The 24,125-nt window shown below is 41.2% G+C and overlaps 1 protein-coding gene across 1 annotated transcript in view; it reads right to left on the bottom strand.

Annotated features, from left to right (window-relative positions):
• MCF2L2 (MCF.2 cell line derived transforming sequence-like 2) overlaps positions 1-18,360 on the bottom strand; it is a 107,126-nt gene extending 88,766 nt beyond the window's left edge. Inside the window, exons 1-4 of the mRNA XM_065748403.1 lie at positions 18,326-18,360; positions 18,080-18,163; positions 7,471-7,585; positions 432-522 (exon numbers count right to left, since the gene is read on the bottom strand). Coding sequence (XP_065604475.1) covers positions 432-522; positions 7,471-7,585; positions 18,080-18,155 — 282 coding nt within the window. The 5' untranslated portion in view covers positions 18,156-18,163; positions 18,326-18,360. The remainder of the gene's footprint in view (positions 1-431; positions 523-7,470; positions 7,586-18,079; positions 18,164-18,325) is intronic.
• Between the last annotated feature and the right edge of the window lie 5,765 nt (positions 18,361-24,125).

Here is a 24,125-nt window from a genome sequence, read left to right as displayed (position 1 = left end):
TCACTTTCACAAATGAGATATAATAAACTGTTAATAGTTTCTAACAGATCACTTACTACCATGCAAACATAAATCTACTGGGATCTTTTTTTCACGAGCAGGCCACATAGTCACTCCTCACAATGCACAAAAGGGTTATTCTGTTAGACTCTTCCAGAAACAGTTTCAAATTACTAGAATTCATGCTGCAGTCAATCCAGCACATATGAAATTTCTACTAACTCAGCAGTAAACAAGGCCATGTTTCCTGCTCCTGCAGCTTCCTCTCCCTCCTGTTTAAAAAACTCAGGACCTTTGGAGCAGGAGAGAATCTGCACCCACAACCAAATACAAAAGGAACCAAAAATGAACACAGAAGACTTTATCCTGTCCTGGAAGTTCAGCAGATAATTTGAATTTCTAGAAGATAAATAACAAAGACATGCACTTACTGCTATCCGTGTCAGGGATGCCTTGACTGCACTCCATTTGTCTCGTCGTCTGTCTATGATGATGATGAATCCAATGCTGGCAGCCTCCAGACTGAACAACAGAAGAAATAAATATGCTAGGTTACATGAAGATACTCCCATTCCCATGAAATGTACTGCAGTAAGATTCAGCCTCTGCTGGACCATCCTCCAAGTCCGTTATAAAACATGCAATGTATGGTGGAAAGAATATTCAGCAGAAATCCGCATGAACACAGGAGCCAGCAAATTTTCTCTTTCCAGTGTCAGGCCAGCAGCTTACAGAAAACGTGAATATTTTATTCACTAATTCTTTCAGCTGCTCTCTACACTGCTGTCAAATCTAAGAGATAAGAATAGTTCAGGATCACAAATTACACTGTACTATATTGAAAGCAAAAATCTCAGATTTTGCATTCTCCAAACGAATTAGACATCCCACTTCAGCCTTTATTGTCATGCCCACATCTGACAGAGGCACTTAGCTCCACAGTGTCAGTATATCAGCACAGCCACCACCTTGCCTTCTCACACAATGCCCCAGGTATTCTGGGGGACAAAGCAGGATTTAGAGTTTTATAGCTCACCAACCTACAGTCTGGTTCTAAGGTTGCAAGTATCACTTTAACACACTGGCTAAAATAAGCTACTGTTCGTTCTCAGGACTTTTCAGGGAGGTTCTGTGAGGCACTGATCTGATGTTCCAATCCCATGTGTATAGACCTCAAAAAATATCTCCTTCCTCCTCTCTCTGAAATCCCACTCTGGTGTGCTGGATTCAGGGGTACTCCTCTCTGCTTTCCAACAGTTCTCAGAGTTGGAAAGCTACAAAAACACTAAGAAGAATGTCCAGGAACTTCATTATAACAATCATCTCTGTACAAGAGCAAGGCAGGCAAAGAGCATAAGTGTTGCCATAATCAGAACACACTCTACAATTAAATACCTAATTATGGATTGAAGTCAAGATCAGTTCTAAAAAGCACTTCCTTTACCCCTTTTTCCATCAGACATACAAGCTACAAACCAGGAACACCATTTTCTTGGGTTATTTTGTGCAAACTCATGTTATTAATCCACTGGAGAGCATTACCAGTACCAACAGAGCTTCTGCTGCAGCTCTGCAGGATCAAGATCAGCAGCCAGGAAGCTGAAGTTCTGTGCAAGTCTGGGATGCCACGCAAGTGTTCCCAGTGGTTCTTATTGGTACTATGAACATTCGCTGAAGTTCACACTGTTGTATTTTTAATTTTCATTTTTTTACAGAATTCCTCTGAGAACTATGAAATTCAAAGACAATAGATGAACTTTCCTCTTAAGCAGTCCAACATGCAGCCCTTTACACAGCAGACAGAAAATGCAGTTGCAAAAGTGCCTCTAAAGCAGAGATGATAATTCACCAATTTATTCCTGTTTTTATATATATATAGATATCCTTCAGTAAACAAATTGGCGTTCTAAAGTAGAAAAAAAACAGTGTGGTATATATGTGCTTGCTTTAGATTTTTAGAAAAAAACAAATCAGAAGGTGACAACAAAAGTTTTGTATACTGCAGATTGTTACAGAAAGGGTATGAGAAACTAGTCACAAAAGTGTCAGCCTGGGAGTTTCTGAAACCACTTACAAAATGGCACTGTTTTTTATCAAACTGTTTCTGCTAATTGAGACCCAGCCCAGCAGGTAGTACCTCTGTGGACAGGCTTCCTATCCTTCTAATGCAGATTTGTTGTAGGAGCTCAGGTGTTTTCCCTCTGCACTGATGGCTGATATTGTTGCCTCATAAATAAGGTGTCAGGAATTTAGGTATAACTCTAAGTATCAGCAAATTCTTTGAAGAGATGAAAATGAAAAGCCTCAGATAGAAACAGAGAGGGATAGGATAAATCTTACCCTTCACTAGCCTTTCTATATTTCTGACAGCCATGCCTGTCTTCAAGGACCATGTTAGAGTGAGGAAAATCAATGTAAGATGACAATGTCAAATGAATTAAATGGATCACCAAAAGATGACCTATACTTGAAAGTAACAGGGAATATGTGATTGTAATCAGCATCTAATTACATCTTCACAGCTCAGACACACACAGAATAAATTTGCAATTGCTGGATCTCTCTCAGACAATAATTGGATATATAAGCCAGACTCAAATCTGAGGCAATTCCATTAAAACCACTGATTTATAGCAAAATGACCAACAAAATAAATATATTTAGCTGAAGATAATAAAATGCAGTTGTTGGTCTAAAACAGAATATTACTCAGCTAATACTGAATTAAAAAACACAAGAAAAAGCTGTCTGTAATATTTATGACATAGCTAAGCCACAAGTAACTCTGTCCATAAGCATCACATTAACACAAGCTGCCTGCACATAGAAATTGCCCTAATGTGCCCATTTATTTGGCTTGAGACACTGGCTAAGGGCTTTCTAAAAGGAACATTTGCAATAGAGGGTTGCAGGCCTAGAAAAATTCAGAATCGGACCCTTACAATCACACCTCAGTAAGCAAACTGCAAAGGAAGTAACTGTCAAGACAGCATCTGCCAAAGGCAACAAGTACAACTGTGATTTAAACAAACACAGAAGTATTTGTGCCAAGTAAAACTTGCCTCTGTGTCTCAAAACTAACTCTTAAGTTTCGTTTTTAACAGTGCCCCAAAACACAGGGAATAAATCGCTCAGAAGAGGGACATTTGTCTTTTCTCACGTATCTTCTCATGATCTAGCAGTTCATTTTTTCTTCTGCCACAGGGATTTGTAACAGCACGAAAGCATCCAGGCATCAGTTACAATAACAGAAATAAAATTCATAGATAATAGTAATAAGAGTTTATGAAATATAGATACAGACAAGAAAATACAAAGCAGGAAAGGAATTTTCTCATGAAATGAGACTTGGCAAGAATAGTCATCAGGGGAGGGTTGGGAATAATGAACATATGGGAATAGAAGCATTCCTCACCAGTTGCCACTGTGAACCACACAGCACTCCAGGTCAGTTAAAGAGACAGACTGAGGAAAGTGAAATAAATACTGATATACTGGATTTATTCTGGATTTAAATACAAGGAAAGAGCAAAGGAAAGCAGAACTATAACTAGTGTGCCAACTATAAAAATCACATGATCTAAAGGAGAGCAGATCACAGAAGAAATGTGAGGGAATATCTACATCACTGAGGATAACTCCAGCAAACTGTACGAAGGGAAGCAGAAGTGATAACATTCACAACTATGCTGTTGTAAATCTGGATTGCTACAGGCTGACAGATGCAACACAAAGAAGGTCCTGATGAGATGTACCTCTGGACAAAAGAAAACTGAAAATGGGCCTGTAAAGCTGGCCCACAGCTCAGGTGTGACCTCAGCCTTCTGCAATGGTACTCCCTGCATTTTACCTTGATGTTCAGGATGGTATCAACTGTCTTCACTGAGATAGGCCAAGAGTATTTCTATGCTTTATTTTTTTTCCTTCTGGAATAGACAAGGCTGATTTAAGACCTAAACTTAGCTGGGGAAACAGTGTCAGCAAGTGATCCTATTGGAGTCAGCACTCCAAAAAGAAAAGCCATGCCAAGATCTGAATGTCATTTAGCAATAAGGGATGCACATAAACAAGCAGCTGTAGGACAGAGACTTGCCAAAAAGGCAGCATCAGTGCAAGCTGAAGTACAGCTGACACCCCATTCACACATGTACCCAGAGAAAGGCAGTTTGCCTAGAAATACAGAGACTATCAAAGATTTCTCAGTATCAGTACTGTAACATATGGCTAGCAAGTAAGGTCCCTTCCCCTGAACGAAACGCGCTAAGCTTCTCCATCCCCAGCTTTGAATTCAGATTAGCCCTTGTACACTGATTTGAGGAGGCCTGAAGATGCTGTATTTCCTGACTTCTTTGGGAATGAGAGGAGGGCACCTGTTTATCAAAGCAGTTGGTCTGGTTCAGTTGAAAGAGCATGGAGTTTTGGCTGTGGAGTAAAGTGAGCAGAAAAAGGCCTTCTGCAGATACCTACTGTAAGTATCCACATACAGAGACATGTATTTAGATACACCATACTATCCAATCTTTTTGCATGTGTGTGCATATGCCCCTTTTGTGGGGTGCTCCCATGAGCAGGTGTTGAAATATGAGATTACAAAGTCTCACTGGGCTGATCTGCTGTCCTTGAAAGCAGTTTGTATTAAAGCCCAGAAACACAAGACTTGCCTACAGCCCACGCCAAAATATTGCATTACCGCACAGCTGAAAAGGCAAATACACTCAGCAGCTTCAAAAACAAACTCCTGAGCATCCACATAACACTTGTTATCCACTTTCATCTTTTTAATGTTTTGTCACATGAGCTTAGAAGATCAGTAATTCCAGAGAGACTTAAAATTACTAACTCACTGAATGATGTCATTTGTGATCATAGAACTTATCTGAACTACTAGAGTAAATCTTATTCTTCAGGATACAGAGATAACGACACTGCAAAAGACAGATGCTTTCTCTACAGTGGTCTGAAAAATTACACTAATTTCTCTGGCTCATTGAGCTATGAACATAGAACTATTTTCTATCCTAAACTACTGGAAATGCTTTTCAAACGATACTTCATCCTCACTGATTCATGACCATAACCTCTGTAACTCTTCAAGTGTTAGACACCATTTTCTAATCTTCATCCTTTTATTTGATACTTAAACATCCTCCCTGAGAATAAAACAAAATGTGAACTACTAGCAGCAAGTTAACATGTACCAGAAAGCTGTCATAGTACACATCCTAGAGTAGCACTGAATAAAGTAACAAATATAGTCCCTATACAGACTGCTAAGATGAAAGAAGGACTCACTGTCTGCTCATGTATCAACCAGCTGCAGATTAACAAAGCTCTGCTGCACCTAAACAGGTTCATTATTTATAATTATATGAAGTAAAATCTTAATGTGCATATCATAAATCAGACAACCAAAGCCTGCTGCTCAGGTACTTCTAAATTAATACCTTTGTCCCTAAATTCTACATAATTGGTGACATGTTTAAAATAGCAAATCAAGAAATGCACAGGCAATCTTTCTAAAAACACTACAACAAATATTAGAAAACTCCTTGGATAACTTATATCATGACGGTGTGGACTCTGATTGAATCTAAGAATCAAATCAATGTGCTGTTATGAAGAAAATGTAGGCTTACATCCCAGCCTGTCATTGACTTCAAACAGGTAATTTAAATCAAACTGAGTGTCATTTACTCAACACAAGTTCTGGTGAGCTTGTCTGTTGTGTAAGATACTACCTATGCAGACCTTATCTCTAAAACTGGCCTATTGCAGTTCTCATGACCTACAAAGAAGTAATTCGTCATTCATTGCTCATTGCTCTGATGTTCACCATGTGAAGAAGCTGAAGAAGTTTTCTGTCCATTAGGCTGGCAATCCAATGTGCTAGTTCCCCAACATGGAACAACATCACTGGGCATCACCTCAGCATATCAAATACAAAGAATCAGCAAACTAGCTACTATTGCTGATTTATTAACCCTGAAGCTGGTTATCCAATCCTAAAACTAGTGAAGAAATAAAAAGAGTTTCTCCTGGTAGAACAAAGGACCTACAGAGTTCAGTGAAACAATGAAGCTGTTAAACTCACAGCATGTGGTTTCTCTCAGCTTACTTTGGCAACTCCATGAGGAATACATGTAGGTGGAGCTGGAAAACTCCTTACCTAAATTTGAAGGAGGCACGTTTTCCCCTCATCATCCTCCAAGCACCTTCATACATGCGACCACAGGAAATAATAAAACCCTACTGTGCTTCTAACTAGCACAAACAGCCATGGTCCAGAGACAGAAGTAGGGGACTGAAAAATATTAAGCTCTCTTTTTAGATAAACAAAAAGTAATTCAGTAGCCATGCCTTAGCCTGTTTCCTCAGAGTAGAAGAAGTGAGTTTGCTTTACATCACTTGCACAGCTGGAGGCAAACAGCAAAGAAAACATCCTAGTAGAGCAGTCTCCCAGTAAACAAAGCACAAGGTGCTGCCAGAACCCTGTCAACAAGGCACCCACCTCTCATTCCCACCTTGCTTTACTGACTCACTGCTAGTTGTTCCATGAGAGCAGTATCTCTATTTTTCATTCTTTCAGTATGATAAGGCTTCCAACGTGTCTGCTCCCAAGGACACAACCCACTCACAGCCCTCAGCCTGTTTGCCATATCCCTAAGTTAGCCAATGACAAGGTCACAGATCCTCATTCCTAACAAGGTTTCCCAGCTTCTGGAGCCCTGCCTGCATGACATTTGGTAAGCTTAGAGCACGGCATCTGCACTGTTAACTCCACACATCTGTCTATATAGACTATGCAATTCCAGTTTTCCACTGAAAAGCTCTGACTTGTATAAACATACAGTTTATTTCATGACAGCCTACAAAAAAACCTTAGCACTTCCCTTTGTTGAGGCAGAGGGAAAGGAATTCTCACAAAATACTTTTCCACCATTAGGTAGTAATATTCATTAAAGCAAAGCTAGCCTGCCCAGTCAGAGCTTGGCTTATTCCTTGGGCAATGTTAAGATATTTCTCATCCTCTGAAGGGCAGCCTTTCCATAGTGCCTGTTGCTTGAACAAAGACTGCTCTCCTCCCACAGATACACTCAGAACAAACAGTAACAGGTCCTACCTAAGTGTAGCTCTTTCCAGATGCAACCCTTCACTTGTTACATTCTGTGTCCCTAAGAGTTATCACAAACAGCCTTTTGATCTGCTACTTTTAAGGCTGCCTTTCAGATCTTCACATCCCTCTCATCCAGTTAAAACCCTGAAACAGAAAACCTGCTCTGTGTGAAGATGCCTTTCCCATGCATATGATGTAAGTGGTTCCTGGGACTGCCTGCACACAATAGTTTTGCATCATATTGACTGGATGGATGCAGAATTGCTGGTACATATCAGTAGCACCACTAAAATTAGTGAGCCACTGAAGAAGCAAAGCTCTCTTGGAAAACAACGGGCATTTATACTTAGCCTTACCTGGGAATGCTAGTTAGGTATGTGACCACATTGAGAAAATCCTCATCGGGTATTTCACTGAATCCTGCAAACTCTGGGAATGTAATAATTGGTGCTCCATCCTTCCCTCTTCCTCCTGTGAAAGAAGGATTGTAAATAGATTAGAGAGTGACTTTATACCTTGGGGCAGACTTGTCTATAAACACTGGCACATAATCTCACTGAAAAACATCCAGATCCTGTATATATGAGATAAAAGAGCTCTAACAATCATTTGAAAGTGTAGTACATAGCAAAATCCTGTTTACTTGCAGAACCAACTCTAATTTGATTCTGATAACAAACCCGGGCATCACTTGTGCCACAGTGGAGCTAATGGGAGTTTTCTCACCAGCTTGGTCCCAGAGCATTGCATAGACAAACAAGGGAAGAGTGCATAAGGGAATATAATGAAACCAAGATACATACATATTTTTAAATAAGTATCATATGCTGCTCAAACAGGGCATTAAGGACATAATATTGCTTTTCTCTGAGTCTTTCTCCATTCACCACAACCTCTGTATAAGCCTTTATTTTTTTTCAGCAGGCCAAAGCCTTTTCTACAACCTCAACGAGCCCAGACCTGCAGCACAGAGCTTTCCTAGTCATTTATCACTCACAGTAGTTTTGTCCAAAGAAAGGCCATGCTTTGAGTTTCCCTTTAGTGAAGGACAAATTGTGAAATGGACACAAAAATAAATGACCTTTCTCAAGGAAGATATTCAATGCCTTCTCCCATTTGGAGCACAAGGAGAAAGCAGAACCTCATGGAAAAAATATGAACATTCATTGCTCTAAAGTACCTTCCAAATGCCCCAAGTCTGCTTCCACAGATGACTGCTTTTCCCTTTTGGTAACAACAGTCAATGCCACAAAGCAGCTCTTCCTGCTCTTGTCTGGTGGCCACTGTAAAGATACGGTCCACTGATTCCCAACTCTTCCCATGCAGAGTCCCTTACTAGTCCTGGTCCTGCCCAACCCTCCCACCCAGCTGGATTCTTTGCCATTCACGCATGGAGGGCTGGGATGCTGAGGAATGTAATGTTTGGATAAAATCTGTGCAAAAACTGTTTTATTAAATAGCTGGTATGAGCATTCTCCCTCCTTCCCGCTATACTGCCTACAACAAGCCTCTACTTTCAACTCATTAATCCATACTTCTTTTCCCCACAGATCCAGGAAAAATGAAAGTGGATCTTTCACAGTACGCCATGGCTTTATATTAGTTATGGATCCTGCTCCTTTCACTTAATAGAACTAGCTCAACTCTGGTGGCTCAATTTTGTCACTATTGGACAGCCAAACCAGCTTCTTCCTTTATTATTAAAGCAGCTTTTCTCATTCAGTCCAAGAAAGTCTCCCTAAAATTCTGAACAAGGAGACTCTTTTCCTCCTTGACTCCTTGTGAAGGGTCACTTTGTCAGAACACCGCTTTTTGATGCTCTTTTTCTTTCCAAAGTCTGATATTACTTCAGTTACAACTGAAAATGATTCAGTTATGTTAAATCACCCAACAAACTCACCCTGCTAGAGAGAAAACAGACCTACAGCAGTTCAAATGGCACTCAGCCAAAATACTAGGGAGAAACGTTACCATTCACACCACAATGAACAGATTTAAAATTCTGTACAGAGCCATGGTATCCACACTGATCTGGGATGAGGGCAAATGCTGATGCCTGACTCACCGACCTCAAGGCACACACGCTGCATGAACTGCAGTCAGTGTTGATGCAGAATACACTGTCAGGGAAAAATTAATCGAAAGTTTCTCCTAAGTCAGACAGTTTGAGGCAGCCAAGAGATCAGGACCTCCAGCCAGCAGCCAGGCAGGTTTGTTACAGATACTTACTGACACCTTCTGGGCAGGACCAGTAACAGCCAGAAATACTAAGCAGGATGCTTGGCTGCTCAGACTCTTGCAGAGTTCAATGCACTCCATGGTATTTAATACACGGTTCCTGGGCACCACGTTTTGCTACTGTGGGGTAAATAACTCCCAATGATGGTACTCCTCAAAGAGATAGTATAGGGGATGGTATATTTTAAGTAGTTCTATATAAACAGCATACAGATAATACAAAAGAGAAGATGGCTCACCTTTATGATGACAAGGATCGCAGGGGACTCCACATGGGAGGGATCTCCAAGAAGAGATCCTTCCCTGGTGGTGTTCAGCCCTTAAATGGGGGTTTGGGAGAGGTGGAGCCAGGCTCCACCCCTTCCAATCACACAGGTATATCACCTTCACCTGTGGCCCCATGGCTGACTCGGTGCTCACCTCAGGTGACCAATCAGTGGTTCAGGCTGTGATTCAGCAGTTCCCATACAGCTACTTATGTATTTCAGAAATATGAATGTTTCCTTTAAATGTGGGAAATGCAATAACCTGAAATATTCAAGGCTAAAGCAAAAATATTTGCACCTGGAGTACAAAACAAAGGTTCCCCTGGAATACCTCCTTCAAACTCCTGATAATTTTGTTTACCTGCAGTCATATCCACAATTTGCACAAACTACAAGTTCCATCTGGCTCTTATGATGCTGCCCAGAGAGGTGGTGATGCACTGAAGGTCAGGCTGGACAGGGCTCTGAGCACCTGATGGAGCTGTAGTTGTCTCTGTTCATTTCAGAGGAGTTGAACTAGACAGCCTTTAAAGGTTCCTTCCAATTCAAATGATTGTATGATTCAAGTGTCCTTTATGTCCCTTTTATCTTCTTATTCTCTTACTCCCACGTTCCCTTAGGAGTTCCCCTTCCTCTAGCCTCTTTTTGCTGAATTAGATAAGGCAGGCTGATGAGGCATACTAAGTACGTGGGCATGTATTTTTGTCATAGGGTCTTTTCCTATAATAAGCCATCTGCAGAATGGGTGTAAGCAGACTGAAAGCTGCCTGAGCTTTTGACTAAAAGGCTGCAACATCCTGCCTCTGACTGAGCAACACAACCTTAACAGCTCATGGACCCCATCTCATTCTCTGAAGTTAAGGTATCACCTAATGCTACAACTAAAGCAGAAGAATGCTCAGAAATATAGCTGTATTTCAAATAAAGATAGGAAAGTACCTGTCATACTACCAAATCACAGTGAAGTCTGATGGAGATTTGTAACAGAAAATTCTTAAATACTATGACAGAGAAAAAGCAGGAATGCCTAAAGTGTTGGGTGGCAAGTCATAACACAAATGTTAGGAACAGGTTGCTCACACATCTAAATCTGGAGCATTAGTATGGAAAAGAATCCATATCCAGTTACACGTATATGAAGTAGAAGTTACTTATACATAAAGGGTATCCAAAATACTCTCTTTTTGATGAGTTCTGTGCCAATTTTTTTCCTGACATCAAACCAAGATTGCTGCAGTATGCAAATTTCTGCAGAACATGAACTGGCAAGCTGCAGCCTCTCCTTCTTCCCTGAGCCATCATTACTTGCCTTCTAGGGAGCTGTCAGGAGATTTCTTCTCATCCTTGAAATGCTGCTGCTGGCTCTTCAATGCTTCAGCGGGGGACACAAACTAAAAACCAGCAGGGACAGACTTCAGTGAGTTCCACAGCCATTAGGATTGAGCACATGGAATTTGGCTGAAAGACTCCCTGTATAGAGTAATTGTTCTTGCCAGGATTGTGTCTAAGACCCATGCCTATATCATCACTAGTAGGGAAAAAAAACCCTAATTGCTGACCAGAAAATTTTGCAATTCATTACTGAAGAAGACAAAGCTAGAACAGGCTTCAGCAGGTTCACTGAAGTGCAAAAGAAAAACTCTCAAAACAAGAAGTCATTTTAAGTAGAAATTGAAGGCAGGAGAAGGGAGACTGAAAAGAAGCACTGAGTGGAATGAGACATGAACACAGCACAAAGTTGAGCAGAGTTACACTATGGCTAGCCAGGGCATGTCCACTCTACTTGGCAGTGTCTGTGCAATGAAGTAAGGGGGCCAAGGACTGCCAGGAGCAATAGAGCTTGACAAAATGCCAAGACAACATGAGGCATGAGGAGCTTACATGCTGCGTGGGAGAAGCAGGCTATAATAGCCTGAGTTCAGTGCGGTCAGAAGGAGAAACAAAGATACACTGAAAAAAGAGATATCAGCACAGCTGGGCCTGGCAGCTGCCTTCTGGCAATGCACAGGACTCTGCCTCGGCAACGTGCACCTCCTCCAAGCACCATTAGATGCCACCCTGCAGCACTCTGCAAGCACTCAGCCTCCTCCAACACCTGGCAGCCCCAGACACTGGCTGCAGGCCAAAGACAGAGGAACTGGTGACAGTGAAGGGTATCATTGCAGACAGAAGCAACCAAAGCTGGAGATTCAGCTGGCAGGAGGGGAGGGAAGGCTCAAGGCCATCCTCTGGCCAAACTCAAATCAAGCTTACTCCTGCTCCTACCTTAGGACACTAGGCCATTCACTAACAGCTGTCCAAAGGGTGCTGCTGCTCACAGTCACATCCAGGCTGCTGTCAGAGCTGGCTCCATGGTTGTGCCAGTAGAGAAGACTCACCTATCTCACAATACGTGCTGCCACTCAATTCATCAATTTCCCTCAAGAGGTTCAGCCTCTTTTAGCTCTCTACCTCTGCAGATAGCCACAATCCTGCCTCACATCCAACCCAAATTCACTGAATTAAGGGCCACTGCTTCCTATTCCTGCTCTTGAAGCAGAAAACATCAGCAGGAGCTGAAGGAGCAGGAGGCAGAGCTGCCTGGAAAAAGGCAAGACTGATGTGGAAAGGATTACAGTAAGCTTGACCTCCTGCCTGGTGCACCACTCAGAATGACATCATCCTTCCTCTTCTCTTCTTGAACACTTTTCTTATTTTCTTCTCCAGCTTGCTCAGTTTCTCCTCTCTTGTGGCTCAGGGGCACAGGGACAGGAAGAACCTGGGTGGCAGGACAGAAACACACAGCAAGTGCGGATGGGAAAAAAAGAGAGGTGGCATGTAAGTTGAATCAAGAGAGTGCAAAGCATGGAGTCCAAGGCCCAGGTACACAGTGCAGAGTCCCACTTGCTCCACTTAGATATTTTTCAAGTTCTTTAGACAAATTCATAAATAACAGGACACAGTAACAGACCTTCCAGGTGTCAGTGCATCCTGGTTAACTATTAGAGTGGAGGTGGGGCCAGAATTCAGGTGCAGCAATAAAATAGCTGAAACATTTTAGAGGAAGAATACGTATGAGCGATAATAGGACATGGCAGAAAAAAAAAAAAAAGTTTAATTTTGCTTAGCAGTATGAAGGGTGTGATTGACAAATGAGGTGTGAGCACCACATTCTGAGAGCTCACACAGCTGGAGTTGCATGTTGAGATGACAGAGGTAATAGCAGCAAGCAGTTATAATTACTGGCTAAATTCCTGGACACAGTTGGGATTCTAGAAAGTCAAGCACTCCCCATTTCTGTTTCACCTATGATTCCCAACCAGACACAAAACAAAGGAATGGTTAAGATGCTCATGGGATATATTCAAGCCCCATTCCACAGCAAGAAGCTCTTTATGTAATAGTAACAGCTAGACTTGTTATTTCTAACCATGCATTACCGTGTATTCTTAATCCCTTGGGAAAACAACATGAAAAAGCACAACAAAAAAATACAGGCAATCAGCAGGAGGAGTTCCAAACGTCTGGCTGCAGTGTGCACCTCCCCAGCCTGCCACAGACACTAACTCATCAGTTAGTATTGCAAAGTTTTCTTTCAAAATTTGCTGACATGTAGGCAAACTACTTTTGTTCACCCATATGCAGAAGGCTCCATTAGTCATAGCAGAGCTGAGTACAATTCATCTTGTGGGTCAGACAGATGAAGGGTTCAGTCATGTCTTGGCTGAATTTTCTCTGCCTAGGTCAGGTTTACTTTTTCCATGCTCTGGGATAGCTTTTGCTTTGTTTCTTGTGTCCATTAAGGGTTGTGAATGCTGAATTTCTCATTGAAGTTGAACTATACTTCCTGGTTTAGATTTTTAGGCAAGCTCTGAACAGTCCTTTCAGCAGGGTCAGGCCAGGTTTTCCAAAAAGCTCTGTTCAATCAGGAAGCAGATGGCCAAATGCCCTCCAGGCTTTGGAAATAAACTGGCTTCAGAGTCAGTTACCAATCCACTGGAGTGCATCGATTTAGGAGGAGCAGAACACAAAGAAAATGAATATCTGCTAACACATTTCATGACAGCTTGCCTAATAAATTTGTGATTTAGTAACATGAACCATTATTGCTGCAACTGGCAGATCAAGCTCTTTGACAGAGTGATTAGAGATAAGAACAGGCTGTGAAGCTGCAGATAAAAAGGAAGTTGATATTAGTTCAGGAGCAAGTTAGTAGAGTGGGTTATTAGTCTACTGGCAGGACAGGAAGAGTATTTTAACAGTGGGTCTTCATACTTCAGTAAAAACTGGTTTAGGTCAGGAAAAAACAAATGACTTCTTAGTACAACACAATCGTATGATATAGTTCCCTTAACAGCTACAGTAACACAAACGCTGTTCGTGCATACACTATCACTATCACTCCCATGTTGTCACAGCTGTAATCCCAGTATTGAGAGATCAGTTTTCAGGGAAAGGAAAGAGGCAGCAGTGGTTTCAAAACTGGAATTTAACCACAAGAGCCAGCACTCTCATTAGCTCTCACAAACTAAGCAAGGCTAGATCAGCAGATGGAAGAGGTGACTAAAGTAGGACTACGTGATTAAGGACCTTTTTGTATTGCACTACAGCTTCTTCCATGACCACAGCAGTTCTGCGAAAGAAGACTTGGGAGTGTTTCCCTTTTCATGGCAAGGACAATACAGTACTAACCAATATTTTAGTCTGGTAGCTAGAGGACCATGACACGCAGAAGGCTGTCAGTGTCCAATACATTCATTATAACTAGATGACATAATCAAGCATCAGATTTATTAGCTAGCTACATAATTCCCATTGACTGCTTGACAACAAGACAGTCAGATCCTCTTCTGAGAAGTTTTTACACAGCAGTAGTTGAGGAAAGTGTTTCTAATGAGTCAAGTCCAGAGAAAACAAAGAGCCTTTGGTTTAAAGTGCTCTACTCTTTTTCCTGCTTTTCTGCAGAGGAATATCATGATTTCATTAACTCTGACCTCATCCGCCATCTGCTAAGAAAAAAGCTGATATTAACCAAAAACATTAGCCAGAAAATCTCTTCAAAAATCAACTAGTGATTCTCATTATCATTGGATGGATGGATCTGAGGTCTACAGGACCGGACAGGAGAGCTTTAACAGTGCCAGAGGCTGTGCTGTACCACAAACTGGACTGGCATTGCTAACATCAGAGCACAGCACATGCATGCATGGCAGAGGTATCTAGATGTTCTCTAGTGTCTGGAGCCTACTGAGTCAAAGAAATATCTCCAGGTAGTATAAAACACAACAGACTGAGTTTATAAAACTATTCAGAAAATCTCATGATCCATCAGCCCAAAGCAGTCCACAAGCAGTCAGGGAGTGCCTTCCTTCCCACTGTGATATGACTAAGGAGCAGAGGGGTTTTGTCAGACAGCAGCTACTGAGCTGCAGTGTGACAGCGTGGAAGTCCAGGAAATCAGCTGTGTGTCAGGAGATTTTCAGTCTCCATGTAAGCAAGCACTGAAGCACCAAAATATTTGTGGCTGCTTGTGACTAATGAAAAGCAGCATGCTGTGAGCAAAAAGGACAGTCACACAACAGAAAAAAAAATAAAAGATGAGGTAATTTTATGTGAATTAATTTAGTAAGTGAGACAGGAGAACATCCAGATTTGTTGTCACTCAATGAAAAAAAAACCCTCAAATCAAAGCACCACAATCTTATTTTGCTGCAGGGGAAAAAAAAAAGTGTAACACTTAAAGAAATGTGTTTCTGAGGAGTATAACTATTTCTGGCTTTTACCTAAATCTCAGTTTGCAGCAAAGGGACAAAAAGGAATATTTCTGTTCTTACATTTTGCTCAGCCCATCAGTGGCCACCAGCTACACGATACTGGGCTAAAGAAACCTCTGAGCAGATGATGTCCTTCAAAGAGCTGCCACAGGGATTTCAGAGATACTGATAGGGGTGCCCAGTTTCCAAATTTAGCTGTAAACTTCTTAACTTCTAAATGGACTTCAGTCTGAACTATACTGCCGTTTCTTATCACGGTATTATTTCTGGACTATACAGATAAGAATTCAGGTAAACCTAAGAAATCTTCAAATAGGATTATTTATGTAGGTGGAATGTGAAAAATCACTCACTTTTGGTGTCTATCACACAGCTGCAGGCTGATGACCTGACTATTTACAAATTCCTAATGCACAAGCCTCTCAGCCCCTGCCATCCCTGAGAAAATTATTTCCAAAACTTCTTTAGGTACCCTAGGATTAAATAGTTTTATTTAAAACCCCTTTCTAACCACTTCTAAGAATAAAAGAAACAGAACAAATGGGAAGAGTTGGATTTGCTAAAATAGCAGGTGAGAATACAGGCACTGCTGGAACAATATATCCATGAGGATGAAAAGGCTTTATTTTTCTTTAATACATCTTTACCACTAGCATTTCTGTGGCATGTTTAACATCACTAGCTGAACCTGGAAATGTGTTTTTATTCCTTCTGAATTAGGCACTTTCTACCAGTTGCCCACTCCAAGCCAGATACAGTTTTTATTAATGGTCTCACGTGTTGCAAGCTAATGGAGTTTAAGAAAAGCGGTCCTCCACATATTTACCAGGCAGACATTGCACATCAGGCACTGAATTCTTAATGTGCCACATTGTTTACATTGATACAAACATTTTCAGACACTTAGGTCTCAATTAAATCAAAGTCCTTAAAAATAATACTGTTTTGAACAGCTTTGTGTGCTTGGTGAGTGGAAAAAGCAAGCAGAGGATTCTAGAGAGACCTGTTGATAAGTGTATTCTGGCTTTCAAAGAACAGAAAAATATTGAGCCCAAAAAGGAGCTCAACATTGACTAGATTTCCCTGCTTCCTTCCTTGTATTTAGAATATTCTATAGTCAGTTTAGCACTAATAAAAGGGATTTGAGCAGCATTCCTGACAAAGTTCTTTGTGATAAGTGGTTTCAAATTTGACAGCAGCCCCCATATTAGGAAACTATCATCTCCCACTCAGTCATTTTTGCAACTAAGCAACTAGCATAAAGCAGAAGGGGCTCCCAGCTTTTCCTGAGCCCCTATTGCTTCCATGACCTTGTTGCGGGGTCTGTGCATTACACAGTAATACCAAGTTACTCATTATCCTCTACAGCAGGTATGTTCAACCCACAGCCTGGCAGAGCTGACATTGCAACTGCTCCTGGTCCTGCATTATAAACTATAACCGTGGGAGCTCTTCCTTAGTGACCCCAGGCACACACTCATTGCACAGCAACAGCCAAACCATCAGTGTGCTACTAATGCTGTGCTGACTCAAACCAGAGCATGGGGAGGGCAGTGCTATACAGTGCTGAGTTAAGTGATGGCAAATTACTGTGTGCACTTTGATTCATTGGCTAAATACAGTGCTCTGAACAGCAAAGAATACTCAGCCATGCTTTCCGTTTTGGTAAGTGAGTTTGAGAATAAGTTTCAAGACTGCAAAAAAAAAAAAAAAACAATTTATGTTTATGACACCATTTCAGTTGATACAAATATATTACCTGCAAATTTTCAAACTGAATCTATAGAGTTGCAATCAGAAATTCACCTTAAATGTCTCTTCACATAACACAAGGCCTGGATTTCAGTCGGCAGCTTGGACTGTACTTATCAGTGCAAGATGCAGCAAGGATTGGGCCTGCTGAGTTCATCATCTGCAATGCCATGTCTGTGTACTCTGTACTGTGTACACAGTGCTCCTCTCCACCAGAGAGGAACAGACTGTTCAAGAATACCTTATTATGACCATCTGAATGTTTTGTGGAATTTAATGAAAATTTACTGTGTGTCTATGGGGAAGAAGGAAGGTAAACTCTTAGTTTCTTTATTTGCAGAGCAGGCAGAAAGAGACAAAAGGAGATGCCAGAGGCCATGAAGTCAGCATTAAAAAATAATAAGGAAACCATTTTAGGACCCAGTTAAGGATTTATCAACTGCAAAGTAAGCACGTTAAAGGTGGCAAACATTTCAATATTAACTATTTCTTCAGGGAAGAAACTGCACCACATTATGTGATTGCAAACTTCAAGCCAACAAAGGAATATGGAATAATCAATCTTTAAAAGATTAGAATCTTATGCTACAGAAATGAATCATTTCTAAAACAAAGGCAAATGAGGAAGAAGGGGAAGAACATGAGTAACTCCCTGATAAACCAAAACTTTCCCACAGACAGCATGCTTGGACACTGTGCAAATTCATGTACAAAAAGGTTTATTTTCTTACCATTGTGGAAAGCACAGAAAATTAACTTGTTTTAAGAAAAACAGGCACAGTAGGCTGGCATTTATCAGTTCCATGCACTAAGGGTCTGACTGTGACAGCCCTTTTCACTGGCAATATAAAAATGCTATTGTGACTGCTGTGCAGAACTGAAGAGTGACAGTCAGTATGACAGATCCAGCACATTTCCAAGAGAATTCCAGAATGTAATTACAAGAAACTTCTTACCTGACAAGATAGCAAATTGTCTGTGAAGCTGTTCTATTATATCCACCGCAACCAGCGGCCGTATCTCCTGCTGCATGATTTCATCTGTGCAAGTGAAAACAGAAATCTTCAATGAGTTAATGAAATCCTAACGACAACTTTTACATCCTCCAAGAACCCAGCAAAACAAAGACAATACTCAAATGTCAAGTCTGGCTAGACTATTCTTGCAGATGTGATGACCAACACAGATAATTTTATACTTACAGTCCCTTCTTCAGCCTACTTCCATCTATTGCCTAGTGATTCCTGAGAGCTTTTCGTAAACCAGCTCCAAATAGATTTGCCAGAACTTGCCACAGATTTGTTCAAGGGGACAGCTTGCCCCTCTCTATCCCATGTTCCATGTTTATCTACTGATTTTGGGCTCCCACATAAAGCTGCTTTACAGTCTTTCAAACGCTAAAGTCTGTCTCAGATACAGGACCATGTTTCTCTCCAAACTCCCTGGTTTCTTCTTAAGGACTTTGTGTAAGCAGTCAACCCAGAACAGTTTCTTCGTGATGCTTTTTCCGCTACAAGCAAGTACATAGTAAAAGGAGGAAATAAGTGCTGTGAGGCTTTCTTGTCATGAGAACAAAGGCTGTTCTTTTAAAGTACACACTGAGAAGTTAAAAATATCTCAGTAAGCAGCTGGAGAAAAACCATCACAATATTTATGCACGTGTAGATTGTGTGATCTATACAATGACCAGCAACTATAATCTCACCCAGTTAAGGTGATATCTCTGCAACAGGCACTTACTAGAACGAGTAATTCCTGCTCTTCACTGCAGTTTAAACCAACAATGTTCCTTTACTGAGGAATATCTGCCAGCTTAACTATCAGGATCCAGATATATATTACATAGTATCTGGGCCTTTAGCCACCATGCTGATGGAAACAACAACCAGTCCTGGCTTTGCAGAGCTTGCCTCTTTACTAAAATCAGTCTGAACAGCATAAATAGCAGGTGGAAGGAAGAAAGATCGAGGCAACCAGAGAACATACAAAAGGAAAACAGCTGCTGTATTTAAGAATCAAGAGCTGCATCAACATCAGTCTAAGACAGGTGCTGAAATGCTTTTGTGCACCTGGTTTAAAATACACTATCCAGAAACAGACAGGAAGCTCAGAGAGCTGTATAATTGTTTCTGCTGGACCCTAGTCTGTTGCCCAGAATCCCTGCCTTACTTTCAGATATCCATTCTGATCCTTTCCAGAACTAGACATTTAGTTTTAAATTACATGCAGCCTGGATCTTTTTGTTTTCTAATTATTCAGATTCATTCAACTTTTGAACACTTCACTAATGTCTTGAGACATTAACTGTACAGCAAGCATCATTGCCCTCTCCTAGACAGAGGGTTACACACAATATGAAGAGAAGTGCATTGATTTTGGCTTACACACAAAACAAGGAATAATTGTAAGCAATTTGAAAAAAAAACTTAAGGGTGTTGATTCTGCAAGTCTGGTCTTCTTATCAAAAGAGTAGAAAAGTCAAACTCAGATGAACGATGCTATTTTTCATGTGGTATTCTCATTTCCATCCTGTTTACATGGCTTACTGTCAGCTTCTCTGGTTCTTGCAGATGGCTCAGAGTTACTGGAAGAGCAGAGTGATGAATCACAGCTAACAAGCTTGGTTTTAGTGATGTTCATACAGCTCACTTATTTCCATCTACTCCCATTGTAATGTGTTTAGCATCGTACAGAGTTTGCAGAGCTAACAAGTAACTTTGGACATAAACTAGTTTTTTTTTTCTTTATTCTGAGCAGCAATATGATTTAGCAAGTAACTGCACTGGGTCTCTGCAAATCAACAAACCATGCGGTCATAGCCTAAGAGATATCCAAGATCCGGGTCTGCCTGTGGCAGGTACAGCTTGTGTGCATAAAAATCAGAGAAACTCAACATCTCCTAAATTAATGCAGGCTGCAAGGAGGTAGGAGAGTAATTTCTTGCAAAACAAACAAACAAACAAACAACACAGTGGGACAAATGACATTTGTTACCCTCCCAGTTTCCTCAAATGAAAGCCAACTGAACAGCTAGGGACAGACATCCAGTTTTCATGCTATGCCTTTACAAAGATAACTAGAAATCCTATTTACTGCCCTTTCCTTTCAGTTCAGCACACAGCCACCTACAGACTGAAGGACAGAAGAGTCTCCTGATCTCCTCCCAGGAATCTCACTGACTCCAGGTGATATTATTAAAGGCTGGAGCAGTAACCTCACCCCTCCTCCACAGCTTTTTCTTATCTCTGTAACATTCATCAGTCCTTAATCCTTAGACATTAGGAATCTGTTTCATCCCCTTTCACAACGAGCACTCCTGCACAGAGGAAGGAGAAATGAACCAGAACAGTGCCACCTGTCTTGCACATCTGTTTGAGAAAGCAGGAAGTCTGAACACGCATGAAGTAGTCAATAACCTGCTACCCTGAGCTGCTGGCTTCACCTGCTCTCTAACCCACTTAGAGGGAGTTTTCTGCCAATTCATTATCTGTATGGTGGAAGCAGAGACACCAGCCCAGTTTTTCCACTAGTCACTTTAAAAGAGTATAATGACAGCCCTGTTTAAAGACATAAATACTACATCCAAGGATCCCATGACAAAAAGGGCCTGTAATATATGAATGCAGTTTTCAAAAGGTACTGACAAGCATCTCTGCTTTTGAAGAAAGACTCCTAACATCCTTCAGTCTGCTTGAAATAGTTCTGAATCACTTCAGTAGAAATAGACATGTCCTTGTCAAACCACAGGTTGGGAGCAAGACAGGGGTGGGCAAGAGAAAACAGTCGTTTGGACCAAATACCAAAAAATATGGAAGCAGGAAAGAAAATAATTAAAATATGTAAACAGAACATGAACTCTCAGAAATGGATACCACTGAAGAAAGCACTGCTGATTTCAGTGTCTGAAAGATGCAACATTACAACTGTGAAGCCCAGCAGATAGACAGGCACACTCAGGTTGGGGTGACCATAGCTGAGCTCACACCATTCGCATAAATGGAGCAAAGGTTTCTGCAGTGGCAGAAACTGCCACGAGGAGGCTCAACAGAAATGGAAAATGAGCTAGATAACAGGCTGCCATCTGTAGCCTCTCACAGACTTGCTCATTGCTTCAGGGTAAGTCAGCCTGCCACTGCAGTTTGCTCTTAATGTTTGACAATATGAAGGCATCACTGATACCAAATAGCCTTGAGTAGAACAGAATTCCACCCCTCCACCCCACTTCACACTGCTGCTGTAGCAACTTGCTTTAAAAGTAGCTTGTTTCTAGTTTCTAAAGATGCTAAGTTCTAAAGTTTCTAAAGATTTTCTACCATAAGAATGTTGTGGTGCAATGATAAAATGGAGTCATGGAAAGAACTCTAGAGTGCCAGGCAGATTTATTCTAATTCCCTGTCTGTGCAACACATTCTCCAGTGAGCCACGTGGGACTGATTTTCTCTAAACTCCACGCTGCAGGAGAAATTCAGATGATGAGAAAGGTGGTATAAGATACATCTGCTGACTAAGAATCACACATTCAAGTGATATAGCGTAGCTCACTGACATCAGTGAGGAAGGAGATGTACAGAAGAAAAAACTAACAGGGCGTTAATGAAGTCTGAAACAATGAAGGGAGGTGTCTTGTGGGCCCCAAAGGCAATTCACATCACATGGTAAGAAATGCCTGTCACAACAACACACAAGGGAATACTTGCCCTCTTACATCTTAATCTAGACCGGTGCTTCAGGAGCATACTGTCCAATAGTGATGATTTTGTAACATCTCTACAGCACAGAGCTTGCAATAGAAGTTCCAGTCCTTGGAAACATGTCCTAGAATGGCTTAGGTTGAAAGGGACCTTAAAGACCATCTAGTTCCAACCCCCCTTACTTGGACAAGGTTGCCACCCACTAGATCAGGCTACCCAGGACATGAACTACCTGGGGCTGATAAGGAAAGTTTTTAATCTTTGACTAGAAGAAACACCTGGAAAAAAAATTCTTTAAATCCAACCAAAAACAATCCCAGGTCTGAGTTTGTTTTAAAGACAAGACAGTTTGCCTGATGTTGAGCACCGATCAGTTCACATCCTGGACTTCATCCCAGGATGCCTTGTGGGCTTCCTGGCCTGTGTACTGTAAGTCATGTGTATGGTGTGGAGTTCAGCCTCTTGGGCAAAAACAACATACTCTTCCGCTGTGGGATATACCACCACTGAAAAAGCCCTGTTTTACCAGCATGACATCAGCATGTCAGCATAGCAGCAGCAGGTTCATAGCTTCAGAAAAGCTTATGGGCATGTTTTTATTCACTATACAGGGGCATAAAAGTCAGCTTTCTTAAACTTTCTGATTGTCAAGTCATGGGAGCTTGACTTGGGTTCACTGTATCTTGCTAATATCTGCAGATTGGCAACCCCTAGTCACTCCAGAGTAGTCCCATCCTCCAGTGAACATGTGTGTAGCTGTGCAACTGGAGATCATATCAAAACACACATTAGCCAAGTGGCTGGGACACACTTATCTTGGCAATCTTCATTCAAGCATTTCCTAGCTTCCGTGTGGTATTAACTTTATTTGAAGAGGCTGGCATGCTTAGCTTCTCAAACTTAAAGAACAGTTTAATTGATCAAACAGTACTATATGAAAAAACACCATACCATACACAGGTCACTAAAGATGAATCTTTACACATACTATTCAGATCTTCACTATTTGAGCTAATTAAATTTGCCAGGACAATTAAAAGGTAAGTAAGGATGTGATACTATAGGAAAAAAAAAAATGAACCTAGTCAGTTCCTATATTTCTTGTTCTCCTCTCAAACTGCTCTGTGTTCAATTCCTAGCAGAGATTGTTCAAGTTTTTGCATGTAAGACCAGTTTCACTGCAGAAGCACCTGGCCTTGCAGTTTCCCAATGTGTTCTATGAAGTGGAAAGGAAAAAGAGATAAGTGATTACTACAGCCATCTGCCCGACACTGCTACTCCTCCCTCTCATGTCTCTAAGGAAGATAGCTTGCATTGTGCTGCCCAGTTTTTAAGAGGAAAAACATTCAGTTACACTTCATAATTCCTCACTCAGAAGTGAAATATGCTTTGGTTATCCTGCACACACAACAGACTTGCGTGATTTTACTCCTATCACAGCTGTATTCATTCCTGCAGCAGGTCTGGAGCACAGATACAGACAGTGGCCTTCAGGGCTATGCCAGCAGCAGCTGATTAAAGCTACAATGAATACAATCTTGTTCCCTCCTCTCTTAGCAGAGAGAAACTAGTTTATATGCTAATGGCCACAAATGGTTTCAACAGTGTTTGAAAGATGATCTGCTGGAGTGAAAAACTGGATTGTGCCAAGCAGTGACACACCAGTGTCTTTTGCTCCATGAAGGACAACCGAATGCAAGGAGTCATAACAGGGCACTGGGGCTTCTTTGTTATTTAGTGACTGAACACTACAACTGCTTGGCCTTCTCTTGGCAAGGAGGGAGGGGCTTGCTTCAATTCCCCCATCTGAAATCACTAATCTTGGAATAATGGGTTACAAATTTCCAGAGCAAAAGTTAATCTCTTCCTAATGACAGTCTAATATGTAGTTCACATTTACATTATACCATGGGAGAAGCAGGGAAGAAAGACACCTGGGAGAGAAATAAAATATTTGCTAAATTGGTGGAGTACATCAGCCCACTTTTACACTGCAAGTTGAGCCAAGTATGACCCTGGCAGCATTGGAAGCAAAACTGTGCATCTGGAGAAAAAAAATCAGATTGCTGATGTGGTGGACAAGAGTCAGACAGGGTTAAGCAGAAAGTCAAAGATTTCATTTGAAGAGCATGAAAGGACATGAAATGTTAGGCATTCTCATTCTTTAAAATTTCCAAAAGACATTGCAAATCCAAGTTCAGAAGTTAGTTGTGAACTACCTAACCAGCAGGTCAAATCATCTCAACTCCTGTGTCTTCTGGCCACAAATAACAATGCACAGTTTGCCAAGTGTATAGCAGAGCTAATTTTA

This window comes from Cyrtonyx montezumae, unplaced genomic scaffold (genome assembly GCF_038088225.1).
Source record: "Cyrtonyx montezumae isolate F1298 unplaced genomic scaffold, pur_monq_1.0 scaffold_5, whole genome shotgun sequence".
Classification (NCBI taxonomy): domain Eukaryota; kingdom Metazoa; phylum Chordata; class Aves; order Galliformes; family Odontophoridae; genus Cyrtonyx; species Cyrtonyx montezumae.
This window is presented reverse-complemented; position numbering and strand designations above follow the sequence as displayed.